The sequence below is a fragment of the Strix aluco genome, chromosome 2 (genome assembly GCF_031877795.1).
Source record: "Strix aluco isolate bStrAlu1 chromosome 2, bStrAlu1.hap1, whole genome shotgun sequence".
Lineage (NCBI taxonomy): Eukaryota > Metazoa > Chordata > Aves > Strigiformes > Strigidae > Strix > Strix aluco.
The window spans coordinates 118,741,965-118,763,381 of NC_133932.1; the positions used below are offsets into that span (position 1 = coordinate 118,741,965).

At 36.1% G+C, this 21,417-nt stretch overlaps 1 protein-coding gene across 10 annotated transcripts in view; it reads left to right on the top strand.

Annotated features, from left to right (window-relative positions):
- Positions 1 to 218: 218 nt before the first annotated feature.
- The window catches only part of PSPC1 (paraspeckle component 1), a 64,444-nt gene continuing 43,245 nt past the window's right edge, over positions 219 to 21,417 (top strand). For 8 of the 10 annotated variants that reach the window (XR_012622110.1, XR_012622111.1, XR_012622109.1 and 5 more), the window contains exons 1-6: positions 219 to 694; positions 2,554 to 2,855; positions 5,462 to 5,557; positions 6,560 to 6,756; positions 11,960 to 12,044; positions 12,987 to 13,095. Coding sequence is in view for 2 of the 10 variants with exons in the window: in XM_074816090.1 (XP_074672191.1) it covers positions 320 to 694; positions 2,554 to 2,855; positions 5,462 to 5,557; positions 6,560 to 6,756; positions 11,960 to 12,044; positions 12,987 to 13,095 (1,164 nt within the window). In the remaining 8 variants the exon portion in view is untranslated. Of the gene's footprint in view, positions 695 to 2,553; positions 2,856 to 5,461; positions 5,558 to 6,559; positions 6,757 to 11,959; positions 12,045 to 12,986; positions 13,096 to 13,698; positions 13,807 to 21,417 lie in introns of all 10 variants that reach the window. The other 2 variants (XR_012622115.1, XR_012622116.1) reach the window with 1 other exon arrangement.

The window sequence follows — 21,417 nt, forward strand, 5'->3', positions numbered from 1 at the left end:
TCCGAGACGGGCTCGCCTGTATGCCGGAGCTGAAAAGGAACAACCGGCGCTGAGGGCGGCAGGGCGCCATAGGCAGGCGCCGGGCCCCCGCGGCCGCGCACGACAGCGCTTGCGCAGACCCCGCGCCCGGGAACGAGCAGGAGCAGCGGCGGTGGAGGCCGCGCGGGCGGCGGTGGGCGGGGCTTCCCTCAGGGACGTTACAACTCGTCGAGGTTGGCGGCGGCGCCATTTTGAATTGGCGGAGGGTCGGAGGTGGTGGTTGCTGAACCGGGCTCCGCGTCCTCCAAGAAAAGCACCGAGAGAGGAGCGAGGTCTGAATATGGCAGCGAATAGGAACTTGAAGCAAGTGCGGATCGAGAATAGCTCCCCAGCGGCGCCGCTGGGCATGGTGGGGGGTGGCGGCGGCAACCTGAAGGGATTGCGGGGCCTAGAAACCGAGAGTGAGGCAGCGGCGGCCATGGCGCTAGTGCCGAGCAAAGAAGGTGGCGATGAAGAGCAGGAGGTTGGGTTCACCATCGATATCAAAAGCTTTCTCAAACCTGGCGAGAAGAGCTACACGCAGCGCTGCCGGCTGTTCGTGGGGAATCTGCCTACTGATATCACCGAGGAAGATTTCAAGCGCCTCTTCGAGCGCTACGGGGAGCCTAGCGAGGTTTTCATCAATCGGGACCGTGGCTTTGGCTTCATTCGCCTGGTGAGGATTCGCGCGACCCTCCGTGGCTGCCCCGTAACCCAGGGGCTGCCTTTGCAAGCGGGAGATTTCTGTCCCCTGCTCCCCCCCACCCGCCTTTCCTTGTCGGGCGGATGTAAAAAAAGCCAGTATCTGTCCCTCATTCTCTTTGCTGTTAGTACTGTCTCCTCCGATTCCGTATCCTTCTCCCCCCTCCCCTATTTGCGTCCAGATACCCGAGCTAGAAGCCTGCGTTGTGAGGAGCCTTCCGAGCCCCTCGCGTTTAGGTTCCCACCTCACTACGTGGTACTCCGCTGGTTTTAGGGTTACCATTTACGTGCTACTAGCATGGGTACTCCGGCAGCCTGTTATTCTTCAGTGAATGGAAGATGTGGTTGCGCGGTCTGCTTTGTTCATGTAATACCAGTATAAACATTTTTCTTGTTTAATTGGGAGAATTTTTTGTACTTTAGGCCTACAAAAAAAATCATTCTTTGTGCAGAAGCAAATTTCAGTCTGTACAGTTCATTATGAGTATAGGTTTCGTCTATGAAAACACAGTTAATCTTAGACTGGACGGGATTCTTTCGAAATACCACTGCTCACACGTTATAAAAACAACATGTAATCTCAAAATTGCGAAGAAATGTGATCTTGGGTTGTTTAAATTACTTGTGTCCAGATATGACTAGGTTTTTAGGAGTAATACAATATTCGATCAAATATGCTCAAGTTGGGCATGCAAAAAGGAGTAATCTAAAAAGATTTTGATACTGTATTTAAATGTACAGGATTAGTTTTCATGACTGCTATGTCTGGAATGCACTGATTTATATCGTTCTGGGAATAGCTTTAGAGTGCTTTGGGTATATCTAGTTATGATTTTTCCATATATTTTACTGATTAGGATTTTTTCTTTTTGGTTGTCATCTTAAGTGCTTGTGGCATTCTGCCATACATCTTTTACCCTGAGAATTCCCCAGCCTGAAATAGCAATTTTCTGGAGGAAGTGCGATACATTTACATGTCATTACTCAGTTTTGTATGTAATAGAGATTAGATACGGCTTTTATCCGAACTTCCTTTTTACGTTATATTTAGGGAATATGCTGTTTTTTTACAGTTTACCTAGTCAGTTGAACTATGGAGAAAATGGCTATGATCTAAAGAATAATTTCTTTAAATGTAAGGGATTGCGGGTATCAAACTTGGTGAAAATCTTTGAAATAAAGGGCAGTTTTTGATGCAGGCTGTCTCATGGATGTGGGTGCAGAAAAGCTGTAAATGTGAGAAGAATGAATACACGAGCAGAGAAGGTAGTTTCATCATTTGTTGATGAAATTCGAATTGGATATTAATTGAGAGTTCATCCAACAGTGGTAATGAGCAAGTGTGGTATTTTCACTTATTTAAAAACAAAACAAACACCCAAACCCAGAACAGTTTAGATCCTGTAGTGTGATCTTTGAAAATACTGTTTCCTACTATATGGAGCTAGGGATGGAGAATATAAACATTTGAGTAAGTAAATATGAAAAAGCATCAAGTTTTCAACTTTCTACTAAAAGCCTTTACAGAGCAGCACAAACGTATCCACCATGAGAATTTGTTAAATCCTCTAATGTGCAGCAAAAATTTGCACCTATTTTGGTTTTTAGAATAAATCATAGGAGATGACAAATGCGTATTTTTTTTCAATCAGTGGGCAGACACTTTGCGGGGGGGGTGGGTGGGGGAAGGAATTGAATGGCCCTGATGCTGCTGTGCTCAAGTTATGGAAAAAAACTTTGTTACCTGGGGAGGGTGGGAGGGCAAGGAACACAAAAGTGGTATCTGTTGCCTTTGAAAATAAAATATGTAAAATATTTTATATCTTGAAAAAGGAATCGAGGACACTGGCTGAAATAGCAAAGGCAGAACTTGATGGTACTATTTTGAAGAGCAGACCACTTCGAATTCGATTTGCTACACATGGAGCTGCCCTAACGGTCAAGAATCTTTCACCCGTGGTTTCTAACGAGCTGCTGGAACAAGCATTCTCTCAATTCGGGCCAGTGGAAAGAGCTGTTGTTGTAGTAGATGATCGGGGCAGAGCTACGGGAAAAGGTTTCGTAGAGTTTGCAGCAAAACCTCCAGCACGGAAAGCTCTAGAAAGATGCAGTGATGGGGCATTCTTGCTAACAACGTAAGTTCACAGGCTTTTCTTTGAATTTGTGTGAATATATATTTCTGATGTGAGGGAAAATGCATTCGTGGGTATTCCATAGTTCTTACTTTGTTTTTAGATTATGAAAGCCATGAGGTGAGAAATTAAGGTGTTTTTCATGAACATCCCAAATACTTGTAATTTTTTGTGGTGAGGAAAACCATCTTTTTCTGCTTACTGTTTATAAGACTTGTAATTACCATATGAGAGTCTGATAGTGTTTTGTTTTTTCTTTATGCAATATTACTCTTCCTTCTCTATATAGTAGGGCTTTTGCTAGTGAGCCTTTATTTTCATGGATTGCACTCTTCCTGATCACAGTAACAATGTGACAAAATAATATTTCTGTTTCTTAGCTAAATGGTGCACTACATTGCTGATACTTCTGTAAACTCCGAAAAGTGTTCTTGTGTTTATTTCTATCTCAAAAGTTTTATTTGTGGCTTGACAGACCAGAAGTACTTTTCTTTTTGAAAATGAAGGCTTACATTCTGCAGAAGTTTATGGCAACGATCTCTGGAAAACTTTCTATTTCAAGGGCAAGCAAGCTTGCAAATTACAGCACTTTCTCTTGCATCTGTTATTTCTGTACTTGCTGAAGAGAGTTAACTGCTGTGCTTTAACACATTCACTAGTGACATTTTCAAATGCTTTCTTAAAGACTCTATGAAATGATTGATATTTGGGATTTTTAAAAATTTTTATTTTTCTAATTCTCATTTGGAAAAATAGGGCTGTGATTCCACAGTATGGAAACTTGCTGCCATCAAATTGGGGAACTTTTAGGTTTTTTTTCTCTTCCTGCCCTGGCTGTTTGTTGATCTTTTATCTGCTTGAGAACTTTCTGATACTTCATAAGCCACTTGTGCTTGCTAAAACAATAGAAAAGCATTCAGCTGTCTTTGTTTAGTTCATTTTTGGATGTTTAAGCACGTGAAGGTGCCTGCTAACATGGGTGCTATGAACATCAGGTCCAGCAGAGGATAAGGTAGGAGAAAATGTTGCCAGAGGGAGATTGCAGGTGGGGAAAGGGTCTGGAACTCAGCTTTCTTGTGATAATATCATAAATCACTGAACTGATCTGGTGGCTATGCAGTGAATTCAATCTGAATACGCCTTTACTGTTATCAGTAGGTGCCAGCAATTTGTTCTTATCCCCTGGGTTTTCTTGGCGTTAATATTTGAATGGAAGCACAGAGAGCCAGACCAGGGAACTCATCTAGTTCAGTGTTACATGAATTCTATTCTTGGCGTGAGAGATGTGGCAGAGAAAAAGAAGCTAGGGTGTGAGGAAGGGTGTTCTTGTTTTACCGGCTGGATAGATTAGTTGGTTTGAAATGACCATCTAACTGTGGCCTGAGTGAATAAAAAGCACTTGATCTTTGTCTTAGGTAGCTGACATGTTCCCTAATGCGCAGTTGCAAAGAGAATTAGCATGAATGTGTTGCCATGATACTTTCATGTTTTGCTTGAGAGTCTAAAATTTTGCTTTCTTAGCTGAAAACTCTTTGCGTGATCAGAAGAAAATCTTTAAATTCATGGGCTAAATATATCAAAACTGGACATTTGAAATGTCAATTTAGAGATCTAAAATTGTTTTAAATCATACCTTGTTAACACCACAGTTCAGTTGCATTTAAATAACAGAACTGCCGGCAATTACCATGCAGGTAACATCAGGAGAAGCAGTTGCTGAGTTGTGCTCTGTGTTTCCAGACTTCATCTTTTTAATCTGCACTCGCTGCCCAAAGGTTTCTTTTTTGGCTGTTGTTAAAATATATTTTTTTCTGTGAAAAGATCTGCAACGTGAAATAAAGGTGTGAAACACAGTAAGTAAGTGCTGGAGTTTTGAATATATTGTCTCTAGCTCTTTTCTTACTGCTTTAAGATGTGTATTATAGGCTGTACTCCCAAGACTGATGCAGAGAGCTTTTTACACAATTCAGGATCCTTACACTGCTGACCTTGGCAGTATTGGCTAATACTTGCCTCTGATGGTATTTTCAAAGGATGGTATTTTCAAAGATAAATTAGGATTCTGATTTGTGAGATTTTGGTTGTTCAAAGAATGGGTTTTAAATAACTTAAGCAGAAATGTTTTTCTAATTATCACTGGAACATTAATGCCAAATTATTAGCTGGTTTAAATTGTAGAGTAACTTAATATTCTGTGGAAATATGAATAGGTTGTGTTGCTCTGTTTTGGGTTTGTTTGGTGCTTTCCCAATCATGGCCCCTGTGTTGCCTCACTGATCAAAAAGGTAGTTCCTCGCTAAATATTTTGTAACTGTTTGTAGATGGTTTTGAGATTTTTTTTTTTTAATCTTTAAATACTTCATAGCAAATAGAACTGCATCAAGTATATTGTGGTTTCTAGGCAAAATAGCTGGTTTTGGGTATCGAAACAATTATTTTCAAAGATAATTCTTAAAATCAATCCATTGGAATTCTAGAATTTAAGAAGAATTTGCAAGAGACAGGAATTATAGATAATGTATGTTAGTTTTCTGAGTGTTTCCTCAACATACTAAAATAACTTTAACTGCTTAATTTATGATTCAATTATTAAATAAACTGTCTTCCAGAACACCTCGACCTGTAGTTGTAGAACCAATGGAGCAATTTGATGATGAAGATGGGCTCCCAGAGAAGCTAATGCAAAAAACACAGCAGTATCACAAGTAAGTTGTGTTTAGCTTTATTTTATAAAACATGATTTATATACTTAGTTAGCTTGGTAAATATATGCTAATTTTTATTTTTGAGTTTGCATAACAGGAAGTAGTGTTTTCTGTGTTGTGCTGTTTTTTGTCAAAGGATTAAATAGGACCTTGCCAAGATTTCCTAATCATAGTAAAATTCAGGCTTAACTTGTGGGCTTAACATTCTGTGCATTTACTAAAGTAGATCGATTCCTGGTCTACACTAAAATCCGTTGAAGCTTGTTGCCCACTAAGCTATAGTTTTTATGGATTAGGGGCGTGGTCTAATTTGGCAGAGATTTATATACCCACAGATCTTTTGTTCTCTGAATAGCTGTAAAGTCAGTGGAGTGTAAATCTTTGCAGCTTCCACGGTTCAGATAAAACTTTGAGCGTGACATGAGAAAGCGAGTCTTGATTGTGAGGTGAAAGAGAAGTCACCTAATCTGATAATTTTTACTATTGAAATTTGATTGCCATTTAGAAATTATGTTTCTGGAAGCTAAAATGCTTATTCAGGTAAGGCTGCAGAATATCACCTTTTAAAAATGTGTCACTATTAGGTACAATATTAATATTAGAATGTGAACTAACATGTTTGCACCTTTTAATGTTTAGAGATTCTGGCTAATATTTTGAGCTGTCTAGTAAGCTTTGATATTTAAATAACTGGTTTTATAAATTGACTCTTTGCTTTAGAAAGCTGAACATGGTTAATCTAGTGTTGCAGTTTAGTATTTTATACTGTGTAAATACAAATTTTTAAAAGTATATAAATTGAACAGAAGTTTATTTGGACAATTTCTCTGATCACATTACTTAGCAGCTGAATTAAGCTTTGACTGGTTTAGAATTTAGTCATGACAGGTTGATTTAAAGTCAGATCTACACTTGAAGTGATTGTTTATAAATTCTTTGGCTGTTACAGCTGTTGATCTAAATGTGTCCTTCTGTACATTTTAACTGCTAAATTTTCATTAGGGAAAGAGAGCAGCCTCCACGTTTTGCTCAGCCTGGAACATTTGAGTTTGAGTATGCTTCACGGTGGAAGGCTCTTGATGAGATGGAAAAGCAACAACGTGAACAGGTTGACAGGAACATTAGAGAAGCCAAAGAGAAACTAGAGGCAGAAATGGAAGCAGCTAGACATGAGCATCAGCTAATGCTGATGAGGCAAGGTAAAGTCAGATAATCTACTAGTATTAAATTTGTTTTGTCACACGTTTTCTTTGTGTTGCATATTGAGCTGTATGTTAAACTTGGAGATTTTGCCAGACACTATTTAATTAAATCAATTAAACTGAGAAAAAGGAAGTAATATTTCTCCTTACACATATTCCTTGATGATTTGCCGAGATGGATTAAGAAACTGAGAAAGGAGTGATTGTCTAGGTCTGTTCAATTAAATTTATCTAGTCTTAAGCAGTTTATGTAAAGAAATTGAACGGTAGCTTCACACTCATCAGTAAAATTATTTTCCATTTTTGATGTTGCTTATGGGACTAGATAGGACTAAGTACTGTTTGTGGGCCACGTGCAGGAAAAAAACAAAAAATGGTAGCTGGTACTTCCGGGTGTTCTGTGCATCTCTGGTATGATTTAAAATGTTTCAATACCTAATGTTACTTTTTTTTTTCCTTTGAGACGGGTCTGAGAAGTCTGATGTGCACATAGTATTATACATATGTAATAACTCACAGTTGCCATGAATTTTAGTCATTCTTGAAACTTTAAGATCACAAATCCCTCGTTTATAATTGTTTGGACATCTTGTCTTCTGCTAGTGTTGGGGCAAAAGTCCTCTAGTAATTGCTTTCAAGCCTTATCTTTAAGAATGGAGATAGGTGGAGCTTGTTTTTCTTGGGCAGAGAAGACAGTAGCAGGGCAAGTATCTGATACTTGCTGTTTGTTAGCATTCTTCCCAAAACATGTTTTCCACAGAATGTTGTGGACATGCAATCACTGCTTTCCAGTTCAGAACAACTGACCTACTACTTGATCTTAGTTCCCTCTGTACGACTGCTGAATTACAAGACTTGAGTGGGTAAAGTTTAAATATATTGCAGACATGTCGGAAAGGATCTCAAGGTTTGTTGCATAAATGAAACACTGAAGTTTTGGGTTTTTTAAATTTTAATTTAAGGGAGATCATGGCTACCTAAAAAAATTCTTACTCCTAAGATTGTTGGATCATAAGACAGTACAATACAATAACTAGCTTGATAGACTGAATAAGAGTGCCTTGTAATTTTAAAGGAATTTGAACTTCTTGAGATTCTAAGTAGTCGATACATTTCAAAACTTAAACCCGGGTAACTCATACAAGCTGTTTGCTGCAATTATTTGGCTTTATTTAATGCTTGCTCTTAAGAAAGAACATTTTTGTTGGTAGTACGACTTCCCTACGCAAGACTGGTTTATCTTATTTTTTCTGCTGACTTGAATGACGTGTTGAAAATACCTGTATGAGCCGGATTAGAGTATTAACAAGGTTGGTGGAATTAAAGCACCTAAATGCTTGGATATATTGAATGTAAACACGTAGTCTTTTAAAATTTGTTTTAAAATATTGTAATAACTGGAAAAGATTAAAAGGAGCATATTTCGATTTTTATACAGTATTTTTAAATGTACTGCAACTGAAAGTTGCCATTAGGAAAAAGTTTACTTAGCCTGTTTTTTCTAAATAGACCTGCTTGCTTTTAGTGTGAAACCATATTGTTTGTATAAGGTCTTGTACTGAAATACAGAGCATAATGAAATAAAAAACTGTTTTGAAATGCCAGATAGTTATTGCAGCACCTGAAATGACAACTGTCAAGTTGTTTCTTGGTTTATTTTCCAAGCAAAAAATACTAAAGCATTTGATTTGCATGTAAGCATAAGTATATCTTACAGGTGAGGAATGTGAATGTAATGTGATATAACAACACTGTAATACATAGTACAGCCCCCCCCCCTTTTCAATTAGACATGCATTTTAAATTTTGTGTATATGTGTGACTGATATTGGTAAAGGTGGTTCAGTGCTGAAAATACAGGTGGGATAAATTTACTGTTAACTAATTGTTAATATTTGACAGTGCTAATGATCCAGTTTTAGAACTTGTATCTGTTTGGTTTTTTTTTTAGAGTTTATATACCTGTTGCCTCTACTTAATGGCAAGGTTAGGGATTACTTTTTCTTAAATTATCATGCCTTATTGATGTTTTAAACTGAGACAAGGTGGCAGTGGCCTGTTTATTAAGATAGAAAAGGTCTTGATGGTAAAACATGGGAGAAGAGCTTAGGTATGTTTTGTGAATATTAGGGTTTCTTTTAAGGGCACTGTGAAGGAAAAAATAATCCTTTTTTTTAATATCTGTTAAGCTCCACCTCTGGAGAAACAAGAGAATTATTCCTTCCATTAAAGAGCCATTAGAACATGAATGCTTTTGGTGCTAATATTCCAGTGAGGAAAGATGCTTTTTGTTAGTGTGGGAAGGGGGTTTTTCCTTTCCCATTTGGTTAACAGAGTACTTGTCTTTGGTACCGAATAACTTGGAATTTTGTTCAGATTATTAGATTTCTGGCTATTCACCTGCTGATGTTTGCAAAGCTCTAGGGGCTAGTAAATATTCCTTCTGTTTTAATTTTGCCTCCAGCTTCAGTGTGTATGAAAATAAGGTGTTTTTTTCTCTTTTATTTATCTTCAGACATTAGCTGCTTCTAAGTCTTGGTCTGAACAGTGTCTCTGGGTATAAGTTCAGATCATGCCAAGAATATTAATTACATTAATGAGATTGCATCACAGGTTTTTAAGAAGGGTGTGATGAAACTTTTGAGGCACCAGAACCTAGAATTAATATTTCTGTATACCTGATGCACAAACTACAGATTTAAAGGTGTATTGAAGTAGTTTTTCTGAAATAGGAAATGAAATATATTAATTTCAGGAGCTACAAAGAAGGTGGGAAGGGTGAGCTTGCTAGAGTATATACTCCTGAGGGTGAAGGTTTTATAGAATTTGCTTTAGGAGAGTTAGTAGGACTTGAACGTGTTGGCTTTTAAGTACTTGGGTTTTTGTGGTGTGGTATTAATACTGAAGGTAGACTTCATTCTTTTGATATGTGTAACTTTTCACTTTTAAGTGTCATGTTTTGACAGATTGAGTCAGAAGTAATTTATAAAGCAGAACACGTGTTTTCATGTGTAAGTAAATTGCCATGATGCTTCTGATCTGCATATTGGTGGTACGCTTCAGATTTTTGTAAATATTCTCTCATAATGGTGGTTAAATAGTTTATGAAAATTCTGGAAAATGTGACTGAATTTAACCAGAAGCTTCATTATCTGTTACATGGAAGCTGGCCGTTTATTTTCCATTTTTAGAACCTGTAAAATCAGCAGCTACAACAACTGAAAAATCTTTTTGGACTTGGTATTCCTGCTTGATTAACTTCTGAGGTGAGAGTACACTTTCACCTTCTGCCCTCTACTCTGCGGAAGGTTGAGGATAAAACGAAGACCTTGCCCTTTTTTAAGCACAAGAAAGCACAGAAGCTAGTAATAATGCTTTCTGTATTTTTTAACAGCTGCTTTAGTGCAGGATTTTTCTATTCAGAGAAAGGGCCTGTGTCCAGCATATGTCAGTCCAGAATTGCCATCATTGCAGCGTATCAATGGCTCTGTGTGCAGCCCGGATCTGTAGATCTATACTTTCGTCTGGCTAGTAAGCCTTTGTGCCAAGATTGTGCTATTGTCAAATGGTGCTGGATCATATATTGGTATGTTGAACTTTAAAATACTAACAATTTGAGGAAAGGCAATAGTCAGAACTATGCTGTGGAAAAAAATTACGAGGACACTGGAAGAAGTAGGATTCTACACCTTAAGAATAAAGGGGAGAAAATGATAAATTGGTAGCAATTAGTGGTAGAGAGAAAATAGGAAATCCTATGCTAGTGTCTTAACACAAGAAAAAGGGAATGCTACTTAAATTTGAAAGAACTAAGAGCTGAAAAGGAAACATCTTTTCCCACAGTGGACAATATTGAGCATAGAATGGGTCAGTTCTTGATCTCAGTAATACCCCAAAACAACCTAAAGGTTAATTTTAAAAGAAAAAAGTGCCCTTTACTCTGAAATAATCTAAAGAAAAAAGTGTGCTTGTGGCTCTCCCTGAGTATCAGTATAGCAGTGGCCAAGCCTTCTATGTCAAGCACAGTTGGAAAGAAGCAGTCCTCAGACTTTGTGATTTGAGTGCATCTTCAATGTAATCATACTCTATTGAAGTGTGAAATGTGTTAATTTTGCAGAAGAGATTGGAAAAGCAAGCCTGCAAAATGTGCTTGAGAAAGGACTTCTAATGTCAATAAGGATGCTGTGAGAGTAAAAATCTGATAATCTTCTTTATTAGAAAAGAAAACAAATACATGATATTTTGCTGAAATGTACTGGTCATTGTAGTTGGTTTTGGATATTAAAGTAAAAGGTTAAGCTGTAATAATATATGTTGATGCAAGTTTGAGGAGAGTGATTTGCATAGCTAAAAAGGTGCTTTAATTAGTATAGTTAAGAAGTGCGTAGAGAAATGTGTGGAGTAGTTGAACTAAAGCATAAAAGACCTCATGGTGACTATAAATAATGTCATGTGAAGATAGAAAAGGCAAACAACTGCTTTCTAACAAAAGATAGAATTAATATTCACTGAAGAAAGCATAATTTGCCAGGCCGAAATCAATAATGTCACTGGTCAGAAACTAGTAAAGCAAAAGTAATTACTATTACTTGTGCACTGCTTTTTAAGAGCATATAAAGGGCTTTTTAAGAGGGTAGCTGTTCCTTTCTGGAAGTGTTAAAAGATGACTTGTAAGTTGCTGGAAGCAGAGTCCTGGTAAGAGGTAAATCTCTACGGAGGCTTGGATTACATGCACATGGAGTTCACAGCACTTTTTTCTGATGTGTGCCATGCAGTGGTCTGCAATAGATAGTGGAAAGTATAAGCCCGTATGTATTGTAGTAGTTTTCTTGCTGGTGTGACTTCAGCAGTACACAGCATTGTGAGAAAACTGATGCCTTGCTCTAGATGTAAAACCAGGATGTGATTTAAGAGATTGAGAGGTTTTTTCTCCTTTTTGTTTGAGGGCTTCAGATTTGTTTTCATAACCTGAATTGGAGGCTTTGCTAGTCCTGTACCTTTCCATGTTTGTGAGCTGTGGATCCAGTGTGTTTTTTCATATACTAGACTTAGCTTTATGGAAAGAAACTAGTTACTCATGTTGAGAAATTTCTTTAAAAATTGAATGTTAGAACTGTAATCTGACAGTAATAGCAATTTTGTGTGTTGCCACACTGTTGATTGGAAGCTTTTATCTTTATTACATTTTTACTCCTGTTAGATCTTATGCGACGTCAAGAAGAATTGAGGCGTTTGGAAGAACTTCGAAATCAAGAACTTCAAAAACGCAAGCAGATACAATTGAGGTATTTTGTCTTCTACTGTGCAAAGGTGTGGCATGCAGCTGCTATAGGCCTGTGCGAATACAGATACTCTAGCTTGTAGAGCCTGCTTTTGATATCAAATACAAATTTGCTTGCTGCTAAAAAGTTGCTTTTCAAAAGCATAATGTGTGATGTTTCTGTTAATATTCTTGAACAGAAAAGTGATCACTTATGCTAATATATAAGAACAGCTTCAAGTATTTTTTGAATTTTTTTCATTTATTTCAGCTCTACTATTTCCACTGTAAATTTTTTAGCTTTCTAAATAGCATAGAAATGTCTTAACAGAATTTTTTTTTCATATTTTTTTTAACCTTGTGACTGTAGCATAGCTGTAATAGGTATGGATGTGCTTCAAAGATTCATGGACAGGTGATCTGCATGTGGAATAGTAGCATTGCAAATTTATAGTCTGAGATTTTTGAGGGGATTTTCACATGATACTATGCTATGTTGTGAACAGTTTTTCCTTTAACATCTAATTCATACAAGTATTTGCTTTCCTGCCTCTGCTAAATTTAAGAAAATAGTCGTATCATTGTGTTGATTGAGTTTAGACTTTTTATGTTAAATATCACAAGAAATGTAGATTAGAGCGCAAAACGCAAACACCTTTCAGAGTTAAAAATGTATCTTTTGGCAGTATTGAAATGTTTTAATCTGTAGTGACTTTTTAAAAACTGGAGTATTTTAACCTGCTTACCAGTATGTAGCAGGAAGAACAGGTATAGAATGTCCTGGTGTTGTAATTACCTGTATTCCAGTTAAAAAAAACCCAAAAACCAAAACCTAAAAAGCCTTCAGTAATATTCAGACCCATCAGATGGAGTAGATTAGTGTCTTACTTGATCTTATCTCCTGAGACCAATTACAAGCCTGAACAGGTCAAGTCTAAGTTGACATATTTTTTGAAAAATATTCTAGACATGAAGAAGAACATCGGCGACGTGAAGAAGAGATGCTACGCCAGAGGGAACAGGAGGAATTGCGACGACAGCAAGAGGGAGGATTTAAGCCAAATTTCATGGACAATGTAAGTAATAGTCTATGACAAAAGTCCAAATTGTAAAATAATTTTTTATTGTAATATTTTTTTATACTAGCTGTTGAGCTGCCGCCTTCTTGTTTACTGTTTTTCCTTCAGTATTCCATTGTTCTCATGAGTGGTACAAATTTAGTAGTGTAGTTACTCTCTTGTACAGTGGCATTGTTGTTATTTTTCCTACAAGCTGATGATGTAACACTTAAATGAAGGTGTTCCGATAATAATTTGCCTTTTTTATTTGGGAAATTATTTTTTCCAATAAAATAACAGAATTTTTATAAGTGGGAGGTCATGGGAATAAATGATGTTTCCATGAGGTACCCTAGTTTGACTGAAGGTTTAAATTTTAAACCAGTTCAGGCTGTTAAGCTTATTTGAATTGCTTGTTTTGGTTTATGCTTAACTTACTAAGAATAATATACTTCAGAAACAAAATGGGTGGTGTTAACTTCATATGGAGCCTAAAATCACTTCCCCCTTTGTCCCTACTGTAAAACTAGATGAGGAATCTTTACTAAAGGAGACCAAAACATTATAAAGGTGGAAAAAAAAAATTGTCCTCTGCTATAATTTCTACATTATTTATATTAGTAATTTAGGTGTGTTCTGCCTCTGAAGACTCATCCTGCAGGACTAGCAAAATGGTGGTATCAGTGGAGTCAGCTTCTAAATTTTCATGGTGATCTATCATGGTCAAGGGTATGATTTTTTTTTTTTTCTACCAAACAAAGCAGTTAAATAAACGCAACCTGTATTGTGAATGCTTTAGATTTGTGTGAGAAGGGTACCTTTTACTGTTACAGCTATTCTTAGTGAGGAAGCAATAAATAAGCGATGCACACAGTGCTCTTTTACATTATAACAACTGTAGTCTGCAGGAGGGAATTTTGGTCCCCTTCATAGGTACAACTTGATAACATAAATGAAAAATAAACTGGTTTTTCAGCTACTTTCTGATTTTCCGTTTTGTCAAAGAAATAACTATTTTGCATTCTATACCATAACATTTTTCTGTAGGGTTGAGAAGAATATATTCTGTATGTTTTGAGACATCCTAAAAGAAGTTAGAAAATAAGAGATTGCCTCTTTGCAGCAGGACACCTTTTTTCCTGTCCTCTGCCCCTTAGTGTTTTTAGTAAAGATGAGGAGGAAGCAAACTTGTTCCTTTGATGTTACTAACAGCTATCAGTTGATTTTCCTGATTGTATTTGGAGAAACTTGCAGCAGGAAACAATCAATCATTTATTTCCGTATGTGCTCACACTGTAAAAGAAAACTGCTTTTCAGCATGTCTTTTCTTTGGGGTGATGAAGATCAAGAATTCAAAACTCATGATGTCCTTTAGTGTGTTCCCACATATTATTATACTTGGTGAAGTAGCATATAACAATTGTCTGATGTAATTTAGAAATAACATTTATTGATTGTGGTAATGCCAAATACAAAATTTCATTTCACCATAATATCTTCATGTAGTGTCTTTTGGGGTGGTCTGACTTTATGACCCTATAAGCTACCTGTCAAAATCCTCCTGTGGCTGATCTGCCAGACTCATGCTACTTGCTGCAGGAAGGGGAAGCTGGGGAGCCAACCCTGACTTGAGGTGGAAGTAGTTCCTTCAGATTCCATTGCTGGTAGGAGATTGTGGCCTATATCCTGCAGCTTGGGGTGCTGGGGAAAACTAGATAATGTTGGCCACAGCAACCTCTACTGGTTTTCTTCTTGAAGCTGTCTTGAGGTAGTGTTACTTAGCCTCTGTGCTTGAACTGCTTGCCACAGTTTGGCCATCCTCGTGCTTATCCACATCTTTAAATTCCGAACTCTGTGTGAATAGAAACTGTTCAAATTACATGGTAAAAATGTAGCATAAGAAGGGAAGAGGAATGGTTCAGATGGAAAGCACTTCAATCACATGCATAATTTTTTATAACTTCTATATGATAAAATTTTTTGAGGGGAAAGGGTAGAGAGAGGTGGAAGAATGCTTTTCAAGAGTGTAGCTTTCCCACTGAGTTGCATTACTGGAATTGTGTGTTCATCTGGAACTAATTAATACACTGCAAGAATATATAGATGGAGCTGTGCAGTGACAACCTTACCAAAAGGGTTATAAGTTATGTAAAGGAATATATAGTCCAGGTGGGTTTTTTTAATGTCATGTGAAGTTGAAGTGGCACATACAATTATTTTTAACAAGTGTTTTCTCTAGTCTTCAGACTAGTGTTTTGGTCATGTTGACTTACATTTTACTTCTAATGTCCTTTGAACTTTAAAAGAGGAAGAATTGAAACAAAACTGGAAGTGATGTATTTACTTTCTTTAGCAACTGTTTCTAGTAAGGGCAGCTACGTAACTAAGCATGGCCTAGCATTTTATAGGCGTTCATTATAACATGTCTTCAGATAACTGTACTTAAGTTTTACAGTGTGAATGGGAGTTGAAAAAGCCTTTGCATTTTGCAGCAGAGAAGGATTGTAAACCTTATCTGAAGATTGCAAAATGATACATCAGATCTTTTTTCAACTTAGTAGAATTTCCTATACAACTAAATTTTTTTTGATTTATTCTTACTAATACTTGTTTACTGTGAACAGGCTCCATCTGGTAATTACTTATGGTCTCAGATTACCATTGTACATGCACTGAAAAAAGTTATTACCTCTTTTAAGAGTTTAAAAGTTGTCTCTTGGTGAAAATTGCATTTTATGATACTGGTGGATAGTTTTTACCAAAATCAGGTCTTGGTAAACTTTTGGCGTAATCTTCATAACATATTAAAGTCTTCTGCCAACCATGTATTTAGAAGGAAAATAATAATTGTTTCTAATCCTTTTTTTTTGTTTCTTAAAAGCTTTGAAAAGTAAGCTTCCTTCACTTATATCCTATCCCTTTTTACTGTTCAGTATAAAAGAAGGACATAAATGGTAAGTGCGATGATGACCAGAATTGGGACCTCTCATATAAGGCTGCAGTATTAGGCTTTCCTCTTTAAAGTTTCTTCCTGTATCTTTTCCTGAACTTGTTAAACTTTGATTTTTCAGTGTAACTGATTTTGAAAAACATCTTGTAATCAAGTTTAATGCAGTTACCAGTTACTTCATTTAGTCACAGATGATAAAAATATTTTCTGTGTGGGGATTTATCTTCCTGAAGCGTTCTTGTTTATGGTGATGTTGTACATTAAAAGTTTGATTGCATTGATTGTTAATCCAATGGGTAGCCTAGTAATGTCTAAACAATTTCTTGGTCTAGTTGTATGATCTCTAGTAGATAAGTTATTGAGAAACACTTTTGTGTTGGTTAGGATTTTTCCCTTGCTTTGTGAAAGTCAGTTAGTTGAAACCTGCTGTTACAGCTCCGTATCTATGCATTCTACTTTCATGATAGCTTCATCAGGAAACTCGTTTTCCTGCAATATTGTGCTAATTTTTATTTTGCATACATATTTCTTGCTGAAAGAGGAGCTTGCTGATGGTGATTGGAAGCAATATTTTATTTTGCAGCAGCACAACTCTTTTTTAAAAAAAATACAGTACTTCTAAATGCTAGTAATACATGAATTTTTCAAACTGCAGTGGTTACTGTGCAATTGTGAATGGCTTCCATAGATTTACATTGTTAAATCTCAGAACCTTTTTACCAAATAATTCCAGTTCTAGGAACTAATTTTATTCATGTCACCAACTTAAAAGAGTGAAGAGAGAGTGATTTGGTTTAGTGTATTAAATGTTTTCATGTGTCTACAAAACAGACCAAAATGTGTAGGAGTTCTAGTCTTAGCTCTATGGTGCACAGATTTAATTCTATAGTAACACTGCAAAATAGTGTCGGTTGGGTATTGTACTTAATGAAACAATAGCTGTGGTACTGGTCTACAGCTTACTGCTCTTCTTGCTGATGGTTTAAAGAGGGAGCTGAGATTTTTGGATGTCCTTGTCCTCTTCCCTTCAAGGAAACTCTATGGTTTTCAAATGTAACTTGCATATGTAAGGAACTTGAGAGTTCATCAGTTTCAACTCCTGAATGCTTGCTGTTCTTTCATGTAAGACTTTGTATATTAAGTACTTAACTTCTTTTTATCTCCTAGTCTGTTCAAGAATTATTTCTAGATGTTTTGCTTTCCTTTAATTTTTCTTATACAGAAGCACTGCTGCTCAAGTATGTAAGTATTAGCATTAATGCATTAAGTAGCAGCCGCTAAAGCAGTGGAGATTGCCTCAACAGCAGAGATTGGAGTGGACTTGGATCAAAAGCTGTAAGACAGATGAGAGCAAGGGAATAAAAAAGCACATCCCAAAACAACAACAAAGTTTATAGCTTCAGGACTGCCAGAAACTTGATTGGAAAACTCCCCACATATTTAGTCTTCATTCTAAGAGTTTTGTCCTTTGGAGTGGTTTATAAATGAAGCTTCCCATTTCTTATCCCTCACTTCTACATTCACTTGCAATTTAAGTAGTAAACACTTTTTAAAAAAGTCTAGGAATAGTTTTTTTGCACTTCTTGGCTCTTAATGAATAAATTTTTTTTTCCTGTCTTCCAATTCCATTATGCTCAAAAGCCCCAGACATATAAGAAATTTTGAATTTTCACTGAATGCAGAATTGCTTCCTACCTTATTCAAAACTAAACTAAGCTAAGGCAGATTTCCAATAAATAAATTAATAAAAAATTTCCACGGATCTCTTAAAATTTAATTTGTTTCCTTCTACTAATAAATTTTGGTTATTTTATCTTGACAGCCTAGTGTACTTAATGAAACTGATGATGAAGTTTTGTGAGGTTGTATGAATAAAGTCTCTGTTTCTTAACAAACTGCTATAAAGCTAAGCAGCTTTATAAAAGCTCTTTTGTAGAGCTTGGTTGGGAGAGATTAATTACCTCCTTATTGCAATCCAACATACATATTCGTGGAAGAAGTAGTTCATGTTTGACGCTTTAAAAGTCTTTTAAGGTAAAATTATCTTGAAGAAACACAGATCATTAAATGTAGAGCTAAAAAAACCAACCTGACAAACCATTCCTGCTTTCTTGGCAGTGTTTTTACTTCAGTGATGAAGCTTATTCCTATGCATAAAGCAACATAGGCTAAGTCTTTGAGCAAGCACCGTATAAATACATAGTTTGTGTTTTTGTGGGTGGTCTTAGTTTTGGCAGTAGCACTAAATGGTTTTTATTTTTTGCAGGATTGCAGTGATATGTATCAGCAGACAGATATTTAAATCTTGCATTTCTTCTGTTCCTTAGTGTTTTAGATACTAAATTTGGTACTTTAGGTGAGAATAATAATTCTTTAATAGATCTTAAAATATTCACATTGTATTATTTTCAGAAACTACATAAATTATTTTCAGCCATTAATTACATTGCCAGATAGAAAAACTATTTTAACTGTCATACCTGCTTTTGGTATGAAAAGGCATTGCAAAAAAATCAATGCAGAACTTCAACCATCTTTTTGTAACATATGTTTGTATGCGTAAACTGAAGCTATTTGTGGAATAAGATATTTTTTGGTTGTAAGTATGTCATGACCATTTTAGGATAGTTCACGATTGACTTTCTATATTATGTTTTTATGTGTATCAAGGATCATGTTACTTAAGGTAATTTTTCAGTAATGGAGCAAATAATCATTACAGTGTTACATTTAATTTATAACGTATTTCAGTATGTGTGAACTGTGAATGTTTAGGGTAATGTGATAAATTTTCCTTGTGTTATGTTATAGATATTTAGGAGACTAAAATCTTTTACTTTGTTGCTATAATCTTCTAATGTTTGCACAAAGTGTTTTAGAACTTTGCAATTTTGTAAATTTACAAACAGAAGAAATTTTCTTCCTTAATGTGCAGTCAAATGTGCATAAATATCCAGTATGAATTTGGGTGTTGCAGTACTGCATTTAAGCATTCCAAGATTTGTTCTCTTCTACAGTAACTGACAAGGAATTTTTTCATCCATGTTCTTTAGATTATCTGGTTTTGTTTATAACTTAATTTTCTTTCAGTAAGACTGATGGATCAAGAAACTAAAAGGACACTTTTCAGATGCTTCATATGCAATCGCAAAATAACATCAGTTGTTATCAGTCTTAGTGTTTCATGAGCCCTCAGCTTTAGCAGATGCCATTTTTGTTCAATTATTAATGGAAAGACTTCAAAGGCATCTGGTGTACTTTTTTATAGAATACTCCATTTGTGTACTTAGCTTCTCTGATTTCATGGGGTTTACAGATAAAAATTAAAAAATCTATTAAAGAGCAGATGTAATGAGTCTATATTCCATATCTTTAATATAATTTCTGAAAATTGTTACTGCTCACAAGTTTAAAAAAAAATCTACTTACCTAAGTTCCTCAGCTACTGAGTTCTTCAGCTTTTCGTCTTCTGATGAGTAAGAATGAGGCTTTTGTAAATAATTTAGAAGAATCATTTGTTAATGTGTTTGATAAATGCCCTACATGTTTTGAAGAAGCTAAAATTAATGTTTGCCCTAATAATTTTCATTTTTTCTTCCTCAGCTACTGGAGTTAAGTTTGACTTGGAGTTTGTACACATACTTACCCAGACTAAGAAGAAACTAATTTTCAGTTTCAGTTGTCTGCTTGGTACCTATTTTGGACTCATCCACCTGTATAAATCCTGATACATTACTTGGTGGCATTGAGACTTTCAGCCAAAATAAGTTCCTCTGCTTAGAAAAGTTTGTCTTTATTCAAAGGGTCTGTGTTTAAAGAAAGAATAAACCACCCAAGAAGCAATAAGTGAAATTTCTGTAGAAATAGTGTTTTGTGATGTGAGGAAACCTGTTAATGGATCTGTTGCTTAGTGTGAGGAAAGCTTGTTTATAGATCTGGTTTCTCTGTCAAGAGGCAGTGCCTTCTGAGTAGGTTTTTTCTTAGTATGAGCAGTACACCTCTGACCTTTTGCTTAGCCTCTAACATTTTGCTTCAGTAGCTCTCATGGAGTTGAAAATTTTTGTAGTGGTATTGCAGTAAGCTGAGACATAGAAATTAACTTGTTTTAGGTTGCCTGTCTTTCGATACCAGGCTAAATGCTATTTTTAAATATTAGGGTTTTTCTCATGAACATTTCACAAGCCTCTTTTCTGTAGTGTAGGCATCAAGTAGGTTTATCTCATTACCAGAGCTAATTCTTGTTTTGGGTTATTAAATATTCCATGAGGAATATGGAATTTAAGTCTGTTATTTTTGTCTTCCGTCAAACCTTTCTTTAGGTTCCACTTTAATTTTCCAGAGATTAGGTGTTATTGTTAGATGAATTAGCGTTTTTAATAGGTAGTGTTTTTTGGAAAAAGCAATGAGAAGAGTTTCTGTAAAGCTGTTTTGTAACTGTTCGGATGAGGAGTTTAATATTTTGGTTGATAGAAGGTAACATTTAAAGAGTCAATTAAATATATTTAAGGTTTACAATTAGAAGATGTTCTTCCTGAATATTATAGAATAGTTTGGGTTGGAAGGGACTTTTAAAGGTTACCTAGCCCAATACTGCTGCAATGAGCAGGAATATCTTCCACTAGATCAGGTTGCTCGGAGCCCCATTGACCTGACCTTGAATGTTTCCAGGGATGTGGCATCTACCACCTCTGGGCAACCTGTTCCAGTGTTTCACCACCCTCATTGTAAAAAATTTGTTATATCTACCCTCTTTTAGTTTAAAACCATTACCCCTTGTCCTGTTGCTACAGGCCTTACTAAAATGTCTGTGCCCATTATGATTTACTGGAGTGGCTAATGGCTCACTAATTTAGGCTTAGCGTTGTGTAGTAGAATGAAAGAGTATTTGTGTTAGTTTTGTTTTGTACATGGCATGAAGCACACTGCTTTTACTCATGTTACTGAGTGCAGTTTTGTTGATACACTTGTGGCAGTTTTAGCTGGTGTCTCTTCCAAATGTATTAATACAAAAGATCTGAAAAAGACAATATAATGTCAAAATTAGGTTCTTGGGGCTTTGTTTCTCTTCTGTATATAGTGCTGTTTTTTATAATAATTTAAAAATTTGATTTACTTATGGAGTCTTTGTGTTTGTTTCCCCCCTGCCCTTTCTGAATTATTAAACGTTTGTTTATAGGGGAACTTGTATGTTCTTTAGGTAAGGACCAGCTATTCTTGTTTGTCCCTATTCATTGTGATGGCCATTGTGTCCCTAATGTGATTCTGACCTTTGTGTCTATAGTATAAAATAGTAGTAGTTTTTGTTAGATATCTTTTGGTGAAAGCAGTCACTGTAGCTCAAGAGTTACTGTGTACGGACTTGGGTCAGGGAATTTAATTAGAAAGCAATT